A 23,884-nucleotide genomic window follows, 5' to 3' on the forward strand; every position below is an offset into this window, starting at 1 on the left:
TTTTTCTTTAGGATTTACAGGGTTTATAGTGTGTCTAATGAGAATTCTAAATATGTGTTCCGTGTCTTGATGCGTGCATATATTGAAAAGATATGACCGAACCAAACTTTGTCTCACTGTCGGGGGTTCGAATCCCGCCGTGGGCGTTCCCAATTTTTTTCTTTGTTTCTGTCATTTTTCAATTGCAAATGCCTTTTCTCACTTTTATAACATGTATAAAATATTTTGCAGATTTTTAAAAGCTATATTTAAAGATATTTTGAGGTTTACCTGTAATAGTCATGATATATGTTGAGAGACTGCTGTAAATGAACGTAAACAAAAAAAAATTCTAAATATTTTGTCTTAACGAAAAGTCGGTCGGAAGACCGCTTGTTGCTCTAGCAGCAAGAACGCATCTAGTATTCTTACTAGTTTCGTATTGACCAAATTATGGAAATGACCTTTGTCCGGTCCATTTCTCCAGAACAGCTTAAGATATGAAAGTTAACTGTGTCAGATATCATAGATCAGGACTTGAAGATTTGTCCATTAACATTTTTTCCGTCGTCAATACTTCCGGTCGTCACAGAAAAGGGAATTAAAAGTCGATTTTGAACATTTCTTTGTCTTTCTTTCTTCTTTTTTCTGTGATGTTCATGGTGAAAGTTAAAGCCCCTTTTTGATGATTTTACGTATCAACAGTTTCTTGATTTGATTAAGAAGGAATTAAATATCTTTGAATATCTGAGAACTTTCGCAAACGTAGGTTCAACGTTTCCTTAAACACTAAAAAATATTCATTTCATTTTCTCATAAATAGACTTCGCGGGGGGAAAACCCATTCTGCAATACACAAGTGTGCAGGTAAAGTCTTTGACGCGATGGCGAAAGGACCTGTAGAAAAACTTCCCTGGTTCAATTGAGACGAGATTTTAGTAAATAAAGTGTGTATATTGAATATATTATATGTGTTCATCTTATCCCCCCCATATCTTTTTTGTGAACTGTAAAAGACCTATCCCCCACCTTTCTCACATATTGAAATGAATGCCAATTCGGCTTTAATTTTTACATTCTACATAAACTGACCTTGACATTTACATAAGACACTCTTCTTAAAGTAAAGAAAATGATAAGGCTTAATTCTTTCTACAAAATAATGGTAATTTTTATTCCCGGAAGCGCGCAGACTGGTAGGTAGAGTTCGCAGATATAACATCTACAACGTACAAGTAACGTTATAAAAGTTTCATTCATAAAAATCAGTTCCCCTGATGTCATCTGATAACTTGCCAACATTCATTCTTCCTATGTTTTGTATGTAGAATTTATAATTATCTAATTTAATTTTATTTTTTATCTTGAGAAAATAAAGATTCTCAGCTGCATTTAGTAGCATTTCCTGTTTTCTTGTATATATCTATTACTTGCAAATGAATAATGTCATTAAATAATATAGAAGAAATCAAACTTTATTTCCTTCATAAATCCTTGGATCCGCTCCAATAGTTGCGCGATGCCCTCACCGCTACAGTAAACAAAACATTCATAACGCCGAAAATGTCCATGATTCCGCTGAACTAAGAAAGTTTACACATGGTTTATCATCTCATAACAAAAATCAGCCCTATCCAATGCAGGAATGCTCGAGTTAAAAAGGAAAATTCAGGAATTATTTTGCGTAAGCCATTTTTTGACGTGAACCTAGGCGACATTTTGTAATTAAGGTCTTCCGTCTTCAGCGGAAGACCTTCTTGTTATTCTTAGGTTTCTTTTCCACTATTTTTATTATTTTTATTGTTTTTTTTCTTACCGATTTTTTGTGTACACGATTTCTCAGAAACGGCTCGCTCGATTTTCATGAAACTTTCAGGACTGATAAAGCATCAAACAAAGCTGATATATAATTTTTTGTTTTGATGACGTCACTTCCGGTTTTGAGATTTTTGCGATTTAGCGATTTTCAGGGGGTCAGATTGTCCGCGAGTTTTCTCAAAAACGGCTTAAGATAGAAACTTGAGTTTTTTGAGCAATGATAGAGCAATGTCTGTAGATGTGACATACGCATTTCATTTTTACCGGAAGTGCTTTTTTCGCTATGGTCCAAAAATGGGCATGTCGAGAATTTTAAAATTTCTAACACCTTTTCTTCGATATCTTTTCACATACAAATGTTTTGTTAAAACATATAGAACAAAAGAAGTGTAGAATTACATGATCTTTCAAATGATATCTCGTAAAAAGGGCTGGCCCCTAAAATAAAGGGCCTAGAGGGGCTGAAAGTTTTTCATTTATATCTCAAAAAGTATTGAGAGTTTGTTATCCGTCTAAAAAGCAAAGTTGTTCAAAATGTCAAGTTTAATCTGTTGAAGTCGTCAAAATGCGTCCGGCGACGTCACTTCCGGTCGTCATACCGGAAGTCGTCAGAATATGCATATTTTTGCCGTTCTTGACATATTTTTGTGTAACATATGTAACTGGAAGCATAAAACTTCATTTTCTGTCCGTTGACATCACTTCCGGTCAAACCGGAAGTGACCGAAAGTAGCCAAAAATAGCTTATTTTTGAAGGTTTAAATACAAAATCAAAATTATAAAGTCAATGGAGACCACTTAGCTCATTTGCTTTCATTTGTTGACGTCACTTCCGGTCAAAACAGGACGGAAGACCTACTCGTTGCTTTGCAACGAGCTTTGCTCTAGTTATTATTGTTATTATTATTATTTTGACTTTCTAATTTTGTGCACGCGATTTCTCGAAGACTACTGGATGAAATTACATAAAATTTTCAGGACAGATGTGTTGTTACATGAATTTATTATATCCGAGAGAAAATTTGGAAACTCTCTTCCGGTGCCAAGTTACGGACAGTTTTCTGAAATTAAAATGACATTTTGTCCACGATTGAACTCAAAAATGGTAAAAGATATCAACATGAAACTTTCAGGGATTATATATGTACTATCCAGGACGCGACTTTTTGTGAGTCGTCGGTACTTCCTGTCGTTAGGAGAAGCGAATTGAAAAAATCGTATTTTCTAACTTTTTTGTTTTTCAATATTTTTTATTTATTTTTGGAATATTAATAGAGACCCTTCTATTGATGCTTACTATATAAGTTGTTTGAATATTGGTTAATCTGAACTCTAGATATTAATATTTGAAAATCTGAAGCGGGTCCAAGATGGCGTCTTCCTCTGTCAACTCCGCCATTTTGCGAGTAGGGGTTTATGGAGGCAGCTGAGCGTTTAATTAAACCATTCTGACTTTAGGATACATGAAATGTAAAAAACAACTTGGACTTTCACGTAGTAGTACGTTGTAATTACGTGTCAATCTTAAAACTTAATTTCTGTTTCACTGCTTTAGTTTAACTGGGCTAGATACGATATGTAATGTGTACAATGTGTTAAATATACCTTCTTAAAGTCGAAATAAAATGAAGGCGATAAGAATGTTTTATTTATTTAATTTCATTGAAGCTATCACACCTATTTAATAGATCAGTCCAAAGAAAAGGCGCGAATATTTACTCGTGGCGTTTGGCGCGAAATTATCAATAGTGGCCCGCCTTTTATAATTCTTAGACAGGTGTACTGTTGCAAATGTATACACAAGTATATTTAGAGTAGTGCTCCCAATAGCTTAATGGTTTGCGCGTTAATAGATCACGTAGTAATTACGTTACAATTCTGTGTCAAACTAAAGATTTATTCCAGGGTCTTCTCAAACGTCTTCTGTAACTGGTTTTGGTTGGTTCTCAAAGTAGAAAAAGAAAAGACTAAATGTGCAAATGAGAGATACCTATATCATCATTTGTTTTGCAAGACGGAAAAACAGATCTTAAATCATAGTTATAAGTTATAGTTTTTCAAGAAACAATATCGATGCATGTATATAGTAAGTATAAAACGTATAACCACTGTTTTTCCCATGCACACTTGTGTGATATTAAACGAATAGAAAAGACAAAAATAAGAAAACCATTTTAATAAGATCGTCTAATGGAGTTTATATTAACATTCTTTTCTCAAAGATCTGAATCAAGTTATTGAACATAAATGGTATCTGATTCCTTGACTGTCGTAGAGCGAGGCATGTTTTTCGGCGAAACATTTCAACCTTTTTATGAAGGTGTAACTAATCGGCATAGTTCACTTCTGAGACGGGAAATTAAAAACATTAAATTATAGTCATTTCTTTGCTTTTGTGTTACTTTTCTATAGAATGTGTACAATGTGTTAAATATATTTTCTAAACCTCGAAATATAGGCTATGAGAACGTTCTTTTTTCTTAATTTTATTGAAGCTATCACACCTATTTAATAGATCAGTCCAAAGAAAATTAAAGGCGCGAAGATTTAACGTGGCGTTTGGCGCGAAATTATGAATAATGGCCCGTCTTTTATAATTCTTAGACAGGTGTACTGTAGCAAAAGTATACACAAGTACATTTAGAGCAGTACTCCCAATAGCGTAATGGTTAGCGCGTTGGGGATAAAAGGGGGAAAAAGCGGATTAGATTTTCACGCTGGCGACCTGGATTCAATTTGTGACCAAAATTTTTAATCATTTCTCAGCTCGACTTTACGAGTTTTTTTCCAGAATCGGACGGAAGACCTCTCGTTGCTCGCAACGAGATCGTTTCTAGTTATTATTAATTATTGTTTTTTTTTCTTACCGATTTTGTGCACGCGAGTTCTCGAAAACGGCTCGCTCGATTTTCATGAAACTTTCAGGACTGATAGAGCATGAAAAAAAACTAGAAATATATTTTTTTTGATGACGTCACTTCCGGTTTTGAGTTTTCCGCGTTTAAGTGATTTTCAGAGGGTCACTTTCTCCGGAAGTTTTCTGAAAAACCACTCAACACAGAAGCATGAAATTTTCAGTGATGCTAGAGCAACCTTTGGAGAAGTGAATTTCGTATATCACAACCACCGGAAGTACGAAGCGCCGACGCTCGCTATGGCCCAAAAATAGTCCTATCAAGAATTTCAAACTTTTAAACACCTTTTCTACGATAACTTTTTACCTAGAAATATTGTGTTAAAACATGTAGAACAAAAAAAGTATAGAATTCCAAGATCTTTCAAATGATACCTCGAAAAAAGGGCTGACCCCTTAATTCAGGGGCCGAGAGGGGCTGAATGTTTTTCCTTTATATCTCAAAAAGTATTTAAAATTTGTAATACGTCAAAGAAGCAAAGTTGTTCAAAATGTCAAGCTTAATCTATTGGCGTCGTCAAAATACGTCCGGCGTCGTCACTTCCGGTCAAACCGGAAGTAGTCGGAAAACGCGTTTTTTGCCGTTCTTGACAAGTTTTTGGGTTACATATGTCTCTAGGAGCATAAAAAGTAATTTTTCCGTCCGTCGTCGTCACTTCCGGTCAATCCGAAAGTTGCAAAAAATGGCTTATTTTGAAGGTTTTGATGCAAAAATGAAATTATAAAGTCACTGGAGACTACTTAGCTCATTGCTTTCTTTTGTTCCGTCACTTCCGGCACTTCCGGTCAAAACCGGACGAAAGACCTACTCGTTGCTTTGCAACGAGCTTTGCTCTAGTTATTATTATTTTTCTGACCATCTAATTTTGTGCATGCGATTTCTCGAAGACTACTGGATGGATTTTCATGAAATTTACAGAAACAATGTGTTGTTACCTGAAGTTATTTTATCCGTGCGATTTTTTTTTTAAATTCCTTTCTGGTGCCAAGTTACGTACAATTTTCTGATTTTAAAATGACATTTTGTCCGCGGATAATCTCAAGAACGGTAAAAGATATCAATGTGAAACTTTCAGGGATTATAGATCGTGATAAGTACTATCCAGGACGCAATCTTTTGTACGTCGTCTCTACTTCTTGTCGTTACGGCATGCGAATTTAAAAAGTCGAATTTTCTAACTTTTTTGTTTTTCAATATTTTCGAAGTATATTAGTATGGTTAATAGAAACCTTCTTAATTAGGCTGATTATATAATTTGTTTGTAAATTGATAAATCCAAACTCGAGATATTAACATTCAAAAATCTGAAGCGGGACCAAAATGGCGGCGGTCTCTGTCAACTCCTTTACAGAGGCAGCCGAGCGTTTACTTGAACGAAAGTAACATAAAAAGCAATGAAATGTGAAGGAATGATTGTCACGACGTAGGTACGTTGCAATTCTGTGTCAAACTACATTTATAATCCAAGGTCTCCTTACACGTCTTCTTTAATTGGTTTAGGTTGTTTCTCAAAGTAGAAATAGAAAATACCTACTATCTTTTGTTTTGCATCATGGAAACACATAGCTTAAATCATAGTTATAAGTAATAGTTTTTCAAAAAACAATTTACATAGTAAGTACAAAACGTGACCTCTGTTTTCCCATGCACACTTGTGTCATATTAAATTCATAGAAGAGACAACTGTTAAAAAAAGACAACGTTTTTTAAAAAAGATACCTATATTATAAGACCGTTTAATTGACTTTACATAAACTTTTTTCTCAAGGCAAGTTATTGAACATAATGGAATCTTATTCCTTGAACCTCGCAGGGTTATCGAGGCATTTATTTTTTCGGTGAAACATACCACTTTTCATGAAAGTGTAGGGAATCGGAATAGTCCACTGTCGTGATTAAAAGGAAAATTAAAAACATTTTCCATTCATAGCTGTTTCACTGCTTAAGTGTTATTTGCCTATAAACGATATGTTACATGTATGTGTTAAATATACTTTCCACACATCGAAATTTAGGCGATTAGAACGCTCTTTTGTTATTTGATTGAAACAATCACACCTATTTAATGGAACATTCTAAGGGAAAGGCGCTAAGATTTACTCGTGGCGTTTGGCGCAAAATTATAAATAGTGACCCTCCTATGATAATTGCAAGATATATTAATTGTTGCAGAATAACATGTACATACAAGTGAATTTAGAGTAGTTGTTCAAATAGTGTAATCGATAAGCGTATTGGATTTTCACGCTAGTGACCCGTTACAATTACCAGTGTGTCCAAAAAATATGTTTAATCCATTTTCAGCTCGATTTTATGGGTTATTTTTCGGAATCGGACGGAAGACCTCTCGTTGCTCGCAACGAGATCGTATCTAGTTATTTTGACTTTCTAATTTTGTGCACGCGATTTATCAAAGACTACTGGATAGATTAATATGAATTTTTCAGAGAAGATATGTTGTAACATGAATTTGGTCTATCCGAGCGATTTTTTGGAAATTCTTCTCTCGTGCCAAGTTACGAACCATTTTCTGAAATTAAAATGATATTTTGTCCATGGATGATCTCAAGAACAGTAACAGATATCAATGTGAAACTTTAAGGGATAATAGATAAGAACTATCCAGGACGCGACTTTTCGTCGTCAGTACTTCCTGTCGTTAGGAGATGCAAATTTAAAAAATTGTATTTTCTAACTTTTTTGTTTTTCATATTTTTCATTTATTTTTTACTGGTAATAGAAAGCCTTCAAATAATGCTTTCTATATAACTTGTTTTTGTATTGATAAATCCAAACTTCAGATATTAATATTTAAAAATATGAAGCGGCTCTATCTGTAGACACCGACATTTAGCGCGAAGGGAGACAGATGAGCGTTTGCTTGAACGAAATAAACGTAAGATAAACTAGAGCAAAGCTCGTTGCAAAGCAACGAGAAGGTATTCCGTCCTGTTTGACCGGAAGTAAATTTTATTTTTAAAAAAAGAGAAATGACGTCTCCAGTGATTTAAATCTTCCAAATCTGTGTTGATTATTGCAAAAGTAAGCAATTTCTTGCTATTTCCGGTTCGACCGGAAGTGACATCGACTAACGGAAAATTAAGTTTTATGCTTCCAGTGACAAATGTTTCCCAAAAACGTTTCAATAAGCGCAAAAATATGCATTTTCTGACTACTTCCGGTTTGGTCGGAAGTGAGGTCACCGGACGTATTCTGATGATTGCAATAGATTTTACTTGACATTTTGAACAACGTTGCTTCTTTGATGTATTACAGATTCTCAATACTTTTTGAAATATCGGGAAAACATTTTCCGCCCCTCTAGATCCCTTAATTTAGGGGACAGCCTTTTTATCATGATATCATTTAAAAGACCTTTTAATTCTGCACAAATTTTGTTTTATATGTTTTAACAAAGTATTTACAAGTAAAGAGATATCATAGAGAAAGTGTTAGAAATTTAGAAACTCTCAATATGACTTTTCTTAGACCATACCGAGCGTAAACGTGCAGTACTTCCGGTGAAAGTTAACAACACAATGCAAATCTATATATGTTGCTCTATCTTCTCTAAAACTTTCATCTTCCTGTGATGAGCAGTTTTATAGAAAAGAGGCGGACAAACTGACCCTAAAAAATCTTCGAACCGGAAGTGAAATCATCAAAGTAAAAAAAAAGTGTATCAAGATTTTTTAATGCTCTATCAGACCTGCCAGCCATTTTTTCTGGATTTGACCTGAAAGCTCTTAGGATTTTGAACACTTTTTATCCAACAACTATTCAGAGATTCTTTTTTCGATTTTGAGATATTTGCAAAAGAAATCTTAAGGGGCCAACCCTTTAACTCTTTAATGAGGACGTTTAGCAAGAAATGAAATGCTGCATATTGTTTAGAACACTATTTTGAACATCTTTTGTTCAATATTACTTACCAAAATATTTCCCACTTTTGAGATAGAAGGCAGTTCTAGAGATAGAAGAGCTTCTTGCAGATGTCAAGTACTAGTACATACATGTATACTTGACATATACTTGATAGAGGTCTCAGGAGCATTTTGAAATCCATCTTTTGTGCAGTTGAGGTAAAAATTCGGAGTAATTAATCCAGAACCAAGCGCATTTTTTGTACGCAATAAGCATATTTTTTAGATATGGGCACTGTAGCTCTCTGGTGATCCATCCCAGCTAGCGAGCTACAGATCTGCAACTAGCCTTTCACCAAATATATTCTATTAAAATTATGATTCCATCTAGTTTGTTAGCTTAAATTGCTAGAAATATAGTGTAAAAATGCAGAATGAAAATAATGAATGTTTAGAAATGAAATTATTAATTGTCGGAAATGCAATGCAAAATTCCGGAAATCAAATGCAGCTAAAAAATGGTACATGTACCTCTCATTACCCGAAGAAACTAATACATGTAGTACATGTACACACTTCGATGCTTGATTGCATAAGTTTTAGAAATTAAAAAGTTTATAGCAATACTTGCTTGGGCCGGTATTGCCTGTATGTCATGTTCAATAATTTTACACAATTTTAATTAGATAGCACACATTTATTGTGATGTTTAAATGTTTCAATATTTCTTAGCTGTAAACCACATCATGTCAGAATTTGAGCTGAAATTACATGTATATCTATTAGTAGATGTCTGCTTGGGCCGGCATCTCATTTTACACCCAAATGGACTTCATTTTTCCATTACAACGAAACATGATACATTTTGTATATACTGATATCAGATCTGATGTTATAAATTCTGGTCTCCTTTGTTTTTATGTTTCATATATTTGAAAAAAAGTGTTCTCTTTCCTGGTGGGCTGTTGACCCCTTGCAAGGCCAAGCTTACTTTGTATTTTTGTATTATGGAGAGTATGTGTTTGTTACCGTGAAAGGTTTTTTGCATGTTTTTTTGTTGTCAGTTGATTATGTAATCTTATGTCATAATTTTGGATTTTACATGTATGTATTTTACATGTTTTATAATTTTTAAAAATTTTATCTCAATTTGAGTAAAATTTTTCGCAATATAGCCTGTTGTTGTGTGTTTTCTGCTAAAGAAGCATTTACTGAGCAAATCATTTCGGTTATGATGAAAGAGGAAGGCATAAATGAAAGTTATTTTAATAACTGTTTTTATGTAAACGAGTGAATCATGGATTTTATTCTATTTGTTGAATTTCTGTATGCAATCTTATTTAGTGTGTAACCCGTGGTGAGCCTCGATGCATCAGAGTTTTTCCTGATTTCTGATTGGTTAACCGATCATATTACAATTTTAGCGTCCCTGATGTAAACACTGTGAAAAAGCTCTGCAGATTTTTTAATAATCCCGCCCACCATCCCCTGCATCGCCTTTGAATTTAATTTTTATTTGGTAAGGGGATGTTGATCAAGGATGTTGACCCCTTGCAAGGCCAAGCTTACTTTGTATTTTTGTAAAGATTATGAAAGGTTTTTTGCATGTTTTTTTGTTGTCTTTTTAGTTATAGTTGATTATGTAATCTTATGTCATAATTTTGGATTTTACATGTATGTATTTTACATGTTTTATAATTTTTAAAAATTTTATCTCAATTTGAGTAAAATTTTTCGCAATATAGCCTGTTGTTGTGTGTTTTCTGCTAAAGAAGCATTTACTGAGCAAATCATTTCGGTTATGATGAAAGAGGAAGGCATAAAATAGGTTATTGATTATTCTTGGATTTAAACACCACCCCTGACCTGTATGTACTTGAACAAACTTACCAATTGACATTCTCGACTCTGAAGGATTACATTGTATCATTTCGGGGAAGGGGGGTTACGTATCGCGATGAGAGGAAATTTAAACATCTCTCAGTCCACTAATCATACACGAAAGAATGGCTTGCAACTGCACGGCTTTCTTAGATGCAGTTTTGCATTTGTTAGAAAAATGTCTAATTACTCATTTTTTTTCTCGTATTCTGAAAGCTCTGAATGTATATATTTTGGGTGCTCTTCCATGTAAAACTGCATGTACTTAGTTACAATCATGTACCCGTAAAATCGTGTCACTGTGATATTTTTTTTTATTCGAGGAAATAAAAAAATACATAAGCATATCATTCTGTAAAATACAATTTTAAGTTCTGTAGTAAATAATGCAAAACTCGAACTAAGTTGCTTAATTTGATTTTCGATTTTCATGAGAATTGGAAACATCACTTCAAGTTACAGTTTACTATGTGCATTTGTCATGCTTATTTGTATTTGCTAATTTAAAGTGCATCGCAAATTTCTCTGATATAAAGCAATTAGAATAGTTTGATATACGCCCGTATACATGTAGCGATTGCATTAACTTCAAAGTGGAGAGGGGGTTAGGACCTAAGAAAATCCTTCGTACTACATTTGTACCTTTCCAATAATAGAATCATCCGTACAAATCAAAAACAAGTTGCAGCCGTGATATCCCCAATTTTTTTAATAACGAAACTATAATCTACCTCCTAATGGTAGAACCTTTAACATTAATTTATGTACATGTGCAATTAAAATTACTATCAAATTGGCAGATCATTATGGAAAATGTTATCGATAGGTCATCCTGTGTCACCTTTCAGTGTAACCGATGAACTCGTCTATAGATGTATTGACAGCCTTACCTGACACCCCTACTAATGTGTTCGGAACCTTTTATTTTTCTGTGTTCTACAAATTATAAAATCCGATGAGTTCAGAGTAGCTCTGGCAGTGGCTCTGGCGAGAGTTCGCGAGACTACAGCGAGATAGGGTAAATTATTCATGGAAATGTGGCTAGGAAGTGACTACCACGTGGAGACATGGTAAACAGAAAAGTTATGTTGCGTTTTAGTTTTCACCACCCTATAATATCATTCTGTAGAAATGTACTTCAATTGATCTCTCTTGAATTCATTCAAATTTAAATTATAAGTATTATTTATGATACAATTTTCTGCTATCATGAATTAAAATTTCTTTTTTGACAAATGTTTTTGCATGGGAATCCGGACTATATTTTTTGGCGTCAGATTAGCAAACAATGCACCAATGTGACTTTAACTGACCAATCAGCTGAATGAGAATTGCATTATGGGTTATTACGAAAACTACAGAATTTTACGCTAGATAAATTCCTCCATTGTACTATCGGTGAATACAATTGTAAGGTGGATTCTCTGGCCAAAACACGTGACCACGAGTATAGTTATGTAAAAAATGTTTTGTCCATTTAAATGCATACGAGAAGGTTCTCGTTTTCCTTACCCTTAAAGTGCTGGTGTTCGGAACTTGACACTAACTACATCTACAATTTATTAAACATATTTTTTCTAGTTAACAACAAAATAAAAACGCCCGTGACATCTTTCATAGTCAATAGCCATATAGCGACAGTAACCATATAAGTCAAACAAAGGTTTGTCAGTGTAGATGATATTACACATTTTTTACCAGCGTATCGGTCACTAATGAGCTCTAATATTTGCTGTAAACTATGATAAAATATATTCTTTTTATTTACCCCCCCCCTCTTTAGCCACCCTTTTCTGTTGAAAATCATGAGTCTTTCAGAAAGGTCTGGAAACACATTTTTCACAGGACATGTTTTCAAAAGAATTAAACGGACTATAGCAATTTCCTGTTTACTGCCAATTTTATTTATAAAACCGGTTCTAACCTATAACCTTTGAATAGGTAAACCTAAACCATGTGTCTTGAATTTAAATTACAATAACAATAGTAGGGGTGCCCGAGGAGCCGAGAAAAGCGCCAAATCGCAGCACTTTTTATTCATTCGTCAAAGAATAGAATCCGACATTTAATACTTTTAAATCTTTGAATATATACACGTACATTTTCAAGAAAACCTTCATGTTTGTGTCTAGAAATATTTTTACGATTTACACAAATAATACATTTTCTTGATTTTAAACTGAGTAAATCGATGACCTAGCATCGTTTTAGATAACTCTAGGACTTGTGTGTAAAAATCGAAGAAATGACAGTAAATCACTTGAAAGACCCGATATGATTTTTAAAAATAATTAACTTAAATAAGCTAATAATTAACTTAAATCATGTGGTAGCGATAGAAAATAGAACGGCAATGTTAATTTTGTGTACCCGTCCACTTAAAGCCTCGCTACAGAGATTTCTCACGTTATGTTTCCCATGCAACATTTGATCGAAAGAAGGGTTGTAAATGTTAAATGTAAAACATGATTAGTTAAAGACTGAATTATTTAATTCATTGTTTTATTAACTTAATATTTTGTTTGTTTCAACATCAAACGGAGAAAATATTAATGCAAATGTTTGTTGAAACAAGATTTCACACGGTACGATGTATCCGACTCTCTGAATGTATATAGGTCAATGCGGGATTACATAACAGTAAACACAAAGCAGTAAGGGTCCGAGGAAAATTCACGATGTATGAATTAAATGACAGTAAATTATTTTAAGCTTGAAAGTTTTTTTCAAAAATAAATAATGCTATATTGAATATTAATCGAAGGGATGATGATATGTATTTTTCCTCTCTCCCGTCTTGTTTTTCAAACTTAATACAATTGGAGAAGTTGGCTCCGAATAATCTGTAAGGCTTCCAGCTAGAGAATACGTCAAAACCCGTATTTCAACAAAGTTTAACACTCAATTTAGTTAGGTAAATTATTTTTATCCAGTTTATTTCAGTTATATATGTTATACGCATAAAGAATTCCTCTTCACTTGCCGTATAAAATCACTTACCTGTACATGGACTATAAAGCTTTCCGCCCATGACTCGAACAAAATAACGTTTTCATGAGATCAATAATATGTTAAAGAACAAATTTCCCATCGATAATCATATCGAAATATTTGCCGTTTTTGAGTTATGAAGCAAAAACTTTCAAGGGCCCCAGATCCCTAATTTGAGGGGCCAGCCCCTTTTTAATGATGTGAAATTAAAGATCTTGAAATTGTGCACAACCTTTATTCAACCTGTCTTAATTTAATTTAATTTTAATTTTTAGTTTAAAAGATACATAAGGAAATATATATAAATTTCCTCGTTTTGGGAGTTCTAATTTTTGACCCCTATCTAGCACCGTTTTGAGCGCAGAACTTCAATCCTTCTGTTATCTAAAATCAGTTGAATTTCTGCTCCAGCTTATGCCATCTCCAGCCTTTGTCTGCAAATGAAAGCCTATAAATTTTCGTTTAAAGGGAAATAGCTCAAAGACGGAAATGAAATTTTCAAATGTTATTCTGATAGAGTTTAGTAACGTCTATAAACTCTGAAAATCTGAGCGAAATCCTTTGAGAAATTAATAAGATATGAGGCCTCAAAGTTGGCGTCTAGGAAGTAGAAGAAAAAAAAGAATAATAACCTATACCAACAGAATCAGTAGAAGGTCTTGGAAACGGAAGACCTTAATGAAATGTGAAGGAATACTTGGATTGTCACGTCATAGTTACGTTGCAAATCTGTGTCAAACTAACATTTTAATCCAAGGTCTTCTCAAACGTCTTCTATACTTGGCTTTGTCTGTTTCTCAAAGTAGAAAAAAGAAAAGACTAATAGTGCAAATGAAATGAGATACCTACTATTTTTTTGTTTTACACCAGGGAAAAACATCTTAAATCATATTTAAAAGTAATAGTTTTTAAAGAAACAATATCGATGCATATAGAAGTATGAAACGTAACCACTGTTTTCCTATGCACACTTGTGTCATATTAAACTAATACAAAAGACAAAAATAAGCAAACCATTTTTAATAAGTTTGTTTAATGGATTTTATATTAACATTCTTTTTTCAAAGATCTAATTCAAGTTATTGAACATCAATGGTATCTGATTCCTTGACCGTTGTAGGGCAAGACAGTGTAACTAATCGGGATAGTTTATTTTGGGGATAAACAGGAAATTAAGAAAAGGTTAGAATTATAACCATTTCACTGCTTTAGTGTTACTTACCTATATGCAGTATAGAATGTGTACAATGTGTTAAATATACTTTTTAAACCTCAAAATTTAGGCTATAAGAAAGTTCTTTTTTCTTAATTTCATTGAAGCTATCAATCAAACCTATTTAATGGAACATTCCAAAGAAAAGGCGCAAAGATTTACTCGTGGCGTTTGGCGCGAAATTATGAATAGTGGCACGCCTTTCATAAATCGTAGACAGGTGTACTGTTGCAGAGGTATATACAAGTACATTAAGAGCTGTAGTCCCAATAGCGTTATGGTTAGCGCGTTGGGAATAAAAGAGAAAAAAAGCGCGTTGGATTCTCACGCTGGCGATCTGGGTTCAATCCCCCTTGTGACTTAAATTTCTTAATCACTTTACGTGGTTGTTTTTCCAAGAATCCGACGGAAGACCTCGTTGCTTGCAACGAAATCGTTCTAGTTATTAATATATTTTGTCTCTTTGATAAAAAAAATAAGACTTCTTATTTAATTCTTTTTTAATATATTTTAGTGCTTTCGGCAGTTTTGATACAAAATATCGTATGTATTCATCAGGATGAAATTCAAAAGATATTACGGATACACAACTCGTTCAGAAGGAATTTTGCCAAACAGGGCTTATCAAGCCAGATATCAAATATGAATTCACTAGTAAGTATTTCCGAGGAAAAACATCATTATTATTATGTTCTTTGATGAAATATATGAAGAAAACAAATAGTATTAGAAATACAGGTTCTTAACTAGATTGCACAAGTAAAGGTATTTTAAAGGATACCAGTATCATGGCATTTTCAAGGATTGGCAATTTATTCATCCCCGAGGTATTGATGTAAAATAACATCTGATATATTTAAGGAATCATTGTCTAGTTAGTATAGTATGCCAGAGCATCAACGATAGTGGGGAAACATGGGATAATTTGCATAACGGACGAAGTCCGTTATTCATAAATTATCCCATGTTTCCCACCATCGTTGATTCCCTTGGCACACTATACTAACTAGACAGTGATTCTTTATATTTCCATTTCATTCTGAAATTTTATTGTAGATTTAGACTTAAAAATGTAGACATCGATTTAAATTACACGAGGACTCCCATGCCAATTTCAATAGTCCTCGCCTACTGACGTCAAACACAAAGGCAGCCGCACGAGATTTACATGCATATTTGGCCTCCTTAGCGTCAGACACAGAGATAGATGCGTACGAGATTTGCATGCATATTAGGCCTCCTTAGCTCCTGACCTATCGACCTGCCTAATTTAAATACCGGTAGAATTATCGAGAAATCAACTCCGCTAACTTTCAAAGAGTTATCACAGAGAGAAAAATTCGAAATGGAAATATAAAAATATCAATGGTTTTGGAATTTAAAGCAACAGGCGGCCAAATTCATAGAAGTTGTTGAACTATGGGTTAGTCAATCAGATAGTAATTTAATTTTCAAAAAACTTTTTCATCTAAACTATATGTTTGCGATTCTTTTTTTTTTTTTGTCACAGGTATGGAATAATCTATTAGCGGTTGAAGCCGAACAACGGGTATCATGTATGCCACATTCTGAGGAAAATTCAAATCATTATTTTGGGAGGCAAATTAATGCAGGAATAACAAGGAATGGGAATCTGACGAAAGTGATCGGTGACTGGCTGAGAGAGGGACAGTACTTTATTCCGGAAATTGAAACATGTCTCGATATTGAAGAATGCCAAAACTTTATGACGGTATTTTTCTAAAAGGCATTGATTTTTTTGAAGAGTGGATAAGTATTTTCTATGATAGATCTATTTAAAATCCATCTTTCAAATTACAAAAATAACTAAGCTATATTATTATTCAGGTAAATTGTTTAAACAAATCTTTAACCGTCTATCATGACCAACAATCTTGATAATAGTAACCATTCATTCTATTTTCAGATAATAAGGGCACAATTACGGTTTTTGGGATGTGCTTTTCGAAGAAATTGTAGCAGTCATAAAATTCCCTACGATGTTCTTTTATGCATTTATGAGGGAAAGTACGAGATTAATTTGTAATTTTCGTTGCTATAGCATTCATTTTTTATGGGTAGCATTGATATTGCAAATGCATTTCTTTCTAGATTATTAAACCAAATTTGACACAGATACACGTAGAATAAATAATCATGTATTTATTACATTTCGAATTGATTGATATCTATTTTAATGCTTATTATAGCCAGGAAAGTCATAAACTCTTCAAGAAAGGCCATGTCTGCACACATTGCGAACATCAAACGTCGTTCTGTAATGATGGACTGTGCGGTATGTATCCCAATATCGTTTTATTTATGTTTTTAGAAAATAAAAACTGTCGATATTAATTAGATTTAGGAGATGGTCTCTTCTCCTGGGCACCTAATCTCACCCCTGGAATTTGTAGCAGGCCATGTTTATGTATTGTTCACAATATTGTAATATTTTTAGATTTTACGAGCTCGAACGCTGTTCTTTATCTTCACGTTTTATTTGGATTTGAGGGAAAATCTGCCATTTGCATAGCTCTCATGAATTCATAGATTAGTAAAATTTAAAATATTTGAAGAAATGACGTCCATTAAAACAAATGATCTTGTAATCATTTTTTGAAAGTAAATAACCTTGATATCTGTTTTTGAAAGTCGGGTAGGAATTCTAAATTGCTAAAAGGAATATTTTTTTCCCATTTTCGTGGTCCAACCTCTGAAATTTCAATGGCTTTATGTTTTATTATACAGATTTGTGATATTTGTAGCTTTTGAAATAGATCACCTTTCGATATTCTCACGCTGTCTGAAATATGTATCAATGACGGTTGTTAGAAATTCTTCCACGACATACAAAAGAAGAAAATTCTGTCTTGTCTAAAGAGCGACAACTCTTATTGTCTTTTTTTGAAAAAAAAAATTATCAGTCTTATCATTTTGATATGATATAAGAATAACAATTTTTAGAGTAAAGAAATACTGTTTAGAAATTCTGTTTAGATGCAATATGCAATAAATATTTATTTAATGAAAAGTCTATTAAAATTATTATGGATCCAATAATGGATCTAGTACACAATTATGTGTACAATTAAACGATTTTTTTAAATCGGAGATTTAAATATAAAGAGTATTAAATATTCCATAATCCACAGCACAACGGTACATGTGCATGGTACAAAAACAGTTGCATATGTTAACCATAAACTTTTTAAATCTGAATAGAATTCATTTATCTTTAAAGGAGTCCTTATTTGCATTACAAAAAGGGCAATGTTGAATTTATATAAATACTTCATATTTTAAAGTCAGTGACATCCACACAAAATAATTAGAACAATGTTATTTCGGCTAATTTTATTTTAGACGTTTTAATAAAGCCAAGGCTACGTTTATAAGTGCTGGAACCTATATATATTTGTGTTAATGCATTCGATTCAATATGCGTACGTGATATGGACGAAATCCACTAATATGAATACGGAAAATTACGAGTTTGATAATCGACATCAAATCGATGATTTTCTATTTATTTCTTTTTTACAAAAAAGACAAAAAATTAAAAAAACAATATATACAAAATCAATCAATTAAACAAACAAATGAATTACATTACAAATTAAATTACATAATGAAATATACGGAGATTATTTAAGCTCAAAAATTCATTCCAATGATAAAACTCAGGAGCAGAACGATTATGTATCTCTTGATCATCAGAAGTGGGATCAGGTGCAATAGAGGAATGAGCCTCACCTGCTGATCTGTCACCTACAATGTGCTATTTCTTATGCCTGGAAAATCCACAAACCATTGCAATGACCATAAAAGGTGACTTGTGTGTACTATTAATTTTTTAAAGTAATTTTGCAAATGACAAATGCCAAGTTAAATAAATTTTGCGAGTGTCTTTTTTATTGAAAAAGCAGCTGTCGATTATATTAAAAAGCCTGTATTGTAATTTATCGTCTGGAAATGCTAAATATATACAAACAAAAAGCCTTATAATTGTTGTTATTGCTTTCAGTAAAATTTTGTGATTTCTAATTGTCCAAAAGTTCTGCATTTTTTACATTTGCAAATATTTGCGTATGTTTTACACATATTCTGAAATGTAATTTTTTCACTGTACTCATGAAGTTTGTCATTCACTGTTGCTTATATTTTAAAGAGGTATGAAGAAAGATGCTTGGTAGAACATTAACTTGAACCTGTTATATGTCTTTGTTTGTAGAAATTTTATGAAATTTCGAAATCCAGTATAAGCATGATAATTAATTTTTTTTTTGTTTGTCGAGAATATCAAAAATAATTAAAGCTGATAAATGATTTTGAAAAAAAATTGTCATGAAAAAGGGGGAACTATGGGGTTGTAAGTTGAATTACCACTTGTATAAAAAAAAAACCAAATACAATACCAATGCAAAACAAGTGTCTGAGAGTATCGCAATATGCAGGGTATTATATAATGTTATCCTTAAGAACAACGGGATCACAGTAGAGGAAAATTATTGCTAACTGAGTACGCAATACTCTCAGAATGCTTGTTTGACATGTTTCTAATTCATTAGTATGTCCACGATACGATTACCTATGGTTTATTTGATTTTGATATTGTTTTAAGATATGATTTTTCCAAATAACAAACCACGATTCTCTTATTTTATATATTTTAACTAATAAGTATTTATAAAGTGCTTCCGACCCCACTTCTTGAGCTTTTATTTTGAATGTTCTTTTTTATTTATTCCCTATTTAGAGATTTCAGATGATTGTAGATTTTTTAAAATCAAATTCTGTTCGCTTTCTTCACTTTTAACATTTTTTTTATTTTTGGCTGGCTTTCCAAACTTTTTAAATACAAAAAAGTTTACATGACCTTGATATCGAGTATCTGAAACATAATCCTCCTAAGTGTTCATGTTCTTCTTCACCCTATAATTATAGTCCTGCTGGACACGATATTAAAGGTAACGTAAATATTGTTAATAATGAGGACCTTAAATCACTTAAAGGTCCTAAGTTTAGGGAATCCCGATCCTTCAACTGGCGTCGAACTTTTATGGATTCTTTTGAAGATTACGCCAGGCGATGGGCCTAATATGAAGAAGACGTTGACACTTTGATAGAATGGATGAAATGTATCAGATTCATGTTAAAATCTCGTATTAAAAGATTCAGGGGAAATCTGAAATCATCTATCCTTCTGTATTCAGTCATCCAGAAGTGAAAAAAGAATTAGATAGGTTACATGATCAGTACGTACTGGTCCCTGCTGACAAAGCAGGTAACAACATTGTCTAAATTTGTTAGGCTCATACTGTAAGTTGTATTTTAGAAGAACTTCGATTTAATTCTACAAGTGGTAATCCAAATATTAATTATATATAATTATACTTCTTACTTCTCTTTCTAAGGAAAGAAATTCTTCAAAATCATATGCTCGCTTTGAATATTTTTAATATCTAAAAGAACCAAAATGAATTTGAACAACCATATACATGTTGGATTCCGAAACTTCATAAGAATCCTTACAAACAAAGATACACAGCGGGTTCCAGTGAACGTTCTATCAAGCTTCACTCAGATTTTAACAGTAGTTAAGTAGAATCTTCAAGAGAACTGTACAATAATATATTCAAGAAATGGTGTGAATCAGATGTGGATACTTATAATTTCCAGGAACTTTTAAACAGGAAATCACAAGATTTTACCAAAATCAACAGCTTAAAAACTTACAACTTTTCAACTCTATACACACCATTCCCCGCGATAAAATAAAATCCAGGCTCTTTGATATCATTGGCAGCTGCTTTTTCAATAAAAATGGAACTCGTAAATTTACTTACCTTATCACTGTCATTTGCAAAATTATTTCGTTAAAACAGATCTTGAATACTGTTCGTTTTTCTCCATATCTTTCATTTCATATATAAAAAACTCCGATTCTGAAGTGCTATAAAGCAGTAATTTGTCTTTTATATTGTCACAGTAGCTAAGTCAGTAGGGCATTCGTTGCGTGGTCATCAGGTCATGTGTTCGAATCACGGCAGCGATTTGTCGATAAAGAAAACCAGGTAGCAATTGTTCGTTTGTCAAGCGCTTTGCTTGGTAATTTGAAGTGAAAGTTGTGAGTCTTTCGGATAAGATCTTAAAAACTGAGGATCCTTATCAAGATAGGCATTGACGCGATCAAGAACATTCACTTATTTTATTTATCTTAGTATATCCTTATCACCTGTGTATGGGGTTTATGTCTCCTAGTCGATTCAATACGCAAGCGCATGCTCTTAATACGAACACTTTATAAAAAGAAACAAGTCATTGAAAAACAAGTTGATGAAACAAGGAAATCAACAGTCCTGTTTAAAGTCATTATTTGGCAAGTTTTATGGTCGGAAAAATGGCCTTGTCAGACAATACAATGAATTATTGAGTCAAATACTGACTGATGATTTTCCTACTTATAATAATCTCTATTCAGGGTCTTATTGTTAGGACATTATTAACATAACTTCCCGTGCTTACTCCTCTAATGCGACTTGTCCTACAACTGATGTTTAAGAGGCCCTTGTTTGCATGGCTTCTGATCTGTTTTGTTTGAATGGACTTTAGAATTTAAATGCTATTCTTTATCTCCGTATATTTTACTTTCAACCTTTTACTCTTCCACACTTCTAGTTATTACAACTAAATGATTTCAGATGTATATTTCTATAGGTTTGATCCTTAAAGTTGATATCTTCAGGATTTCAATGGTCCGTTTAAAAAATACCTTAGACTACCTAAAGATTAGAGCTGATTTCCTAGATTTTCTATGGTTTGATTCTTTTTTAACGTTTGTTTCTAACCTTAAAATTCTTTAACTTTAATATGCTTAAATTTTCATACATTTTAAGCAATGTCTCTATGATGAATATATTCTGGATGAAGTTTTTATTAAGCTTATGTTTGTGAACTTTGATTCTTGGAAGTATCCTAATGTTATCAAGAGTTTTTTTTCTCTGAGAGCGCTATGCTTTTTATATATCTTACGGTTATCTGTACATTATTTCTAAGTGCCCATTCAGTCACAATTCTGATGCAATTGTTTTGTAAAACACGTTTTCATTGGCTAATGTACTGATGTTTAAAGCAGTAAAACGAGCATTAAAGAGGCAGAAAGCTTTTCATTGTGACGTCATAATTGAGCGACGCAAAATCACAATGTTCCGTGACGTATTTCATATATAACGAAACTCAACAAAATGAGATGTAAACAAAAAACAAAATGCGTGGATTGCATTAGAATGGGAATAACTGATCTTCTAATTTGGTATTTGCGACCGTTAATGCTTACGCGTCGCCGGGAAAACTCAGTTTGCGACCGTTAAATCAGCATTAACGGTCGCAAATACCAAATTAGAAGATAGTTATTCCCTAATTTTAAGATACAAAAAAATGGTAAAATTACATATGATATTAACGTAACTTATATAAAAAAAAACTTACTAAAATTTATTTGTTACTTTACTATTATACATATTTATTTTTCAATGTATCTTCTATTATTTAAGCTATGATTATTTATTGCTTTCTAGATTTAATACTTTAATGTCATTAAAATCTTTTAAAATTTCCCAGTCCTCTATGCAAGAAAGAAAATAAGCGTTTTCATAGTATAGTTCAAAAAGTATAGTAACGTGCAATGCCAGTCAAGAATATTAAATCCCCTTTTTTTACTTTTAATGACAATTTGAAATATATGATAGAAACATCATTATTTGACCTATCGGAGCTAGCTTTGAAATAAAAGTGTCTTAACATTCTAAAACTACGATGTTTTTTCTAATACCCTCCACCACCTACCCATGTTCATATCATTTTCAAGGATGAATAAAATAATTGTCAGGCGCAGCTAGTCATGGCGAACTTCATGCATTAAGAGTTGTCTTTCTTTTGATATATTAATATCGAATACATTTGAAAAAAAATGTCTTTAAAGTCTACATCTTTTGTTATAGTTCAATATATAATAAAAATAGAATTGGCAATTTTGTCTCACACAAGAGCTTTTGAAATTAACATATTTCCTTCAAGTCCTACAAAGAGGAAACTATATTTACAATATAATTCTGTACATATACCACTTTTTGTACTTCTTTATTTTTATTCTATTGAATCTTTAAATTCCCTTTTCATAAGTTCATCTAGCTCTCTCTCCTTTAATACAAAAGGGCAAAGGGCTTTGTAAGCTTTCTTTCTTCAGAATATTTTTACACATAAAATTATACATTTATTCGTAAAATAAGTTAAATGCAATAAATGTTTTGATATTTGTTTTCTAGTTCTTAAACTATTTATTCATTTACATGTCGATTCAATATATCTGTTACCTGTCGTCTCATTTATCTTAGCGACCTGAAATTAAAGTTGTAAAGCGATTTACTCATTTGTCGCATATTTTGACGTTGTATTAAGAATAGACAATACGGTAGAAAAAGCCGCTACTTAGTTATATGAAAAAAAGATCAAGTCGGCTTTCCCATCGACAAATTATTTTTTCTATATCGTGATACGATCCATATGTTGTTCACACATGCCAACTCTGCCAAGTTATTCTAAACTTGTATGCAAACTTTGGCTAAGATCTTTTATTATTATTATTATTTCATTTTTTTTCACTATTCAATAAAACTTGCCATGCTACAGGGATTTAACAAAATACTTGTTAGAAAGAAATATACGGAGATAACGAACAGTACTCAAGATCAAATGTCCACAAAACAATCCAAAATAGGAACATAGCAAACACGGACCTCCAAAACATCAGCGATGGGATCAGGTGCCATCGAGTAGTGAGCATCACCTGCCGACCGGTCACACCTGTCGTGTGCTTCTTGTCATGATCGGGAAATAACGGAAAAATCCATCGTCAATTCAGTGTATAAATAATGGACTAACAATAAGTATGAAAAACGATAATCAGCATTTAACTCAATGATAAATTGTATTTGCTGATGACAAGGTCATTGTATCGCCCATAAAACTTACGAAATGATGACTTTAAACGAGACTGTTGAAATTCTTGTTTCATCAGCTTGTTTGTTAATAATTTACCTCGTTTTAGAAATCGTTCATACGAAGAGAGTGCTCTTGTGTATCGAATCAACTAAGATATAAAAATTCCATATGCAGCTTCTGGTGAAGCTATATTGCTGTATAAATAATGGAATTACAAATAATTA

The 23,884-nt window shown here is 32.7% G+C and overlaps 1 protein-coding gene and 1 long non-coding RNA gene across 3 annotated transcripts in view; both read left to right on the forward strand.

Moving 5' to 3' along the window:
• Positions 1-23,884, forward strand: part of LOC134283480 (venom allergen 5-like) — a 41,908-nt gene that overhangs the window by 12,194 nt on the left and 5,830 nt on the right. For both annotated transcript variants that reach the window (XM_062765930.1, XM_062765931.1), the window contains exons 2-5: positions 15,175-15,314; positions 16,171-16,392; positions 16,588-16,688; positions 16,871-16,956. In XM_062765930.1, coding sequence (XP_062621914.1) covers positions 15,175-15,314; positions 16,171-16,392; positions 16,588-16,688; positions 16,871-16,956 — 549 coding nt within the window. The remainder of the gene's footprint in view (positions 1-15,174; positions 15,315-16,170; positions 16,393-16,587; positions 16,689-16,870; positions 16,957-23,884) is intronic.
• On the forward strand, positions 9,515-10,319 carry LOC134283479 (uncharacterized). The gene is made up of 2 exons (XR_009995488.1): positions 9,515-9,612; positions 10,172-10,319. It is a non-coding gene; the product is annotated as an uncharacterized LOC134283479 (long non-coding RNA).

This window comes from Saccostrea cucullata, unplaced genomic scaffold, assembly GCF_032062105.1.
Source record: "Saccostrea cucullata isolate Sc308-1 unplaced genomic scaffold, CSIRO_AGI_Scuc_v1 ctg425, whole genome shotgun sequence".
Taxonomy (NCBI): Eukaryota; Metazoa; Mollusca; class Bivalvia; order Ostreida; family Ostreidae; genus Saccostrea; species Saccostrea cuccullata.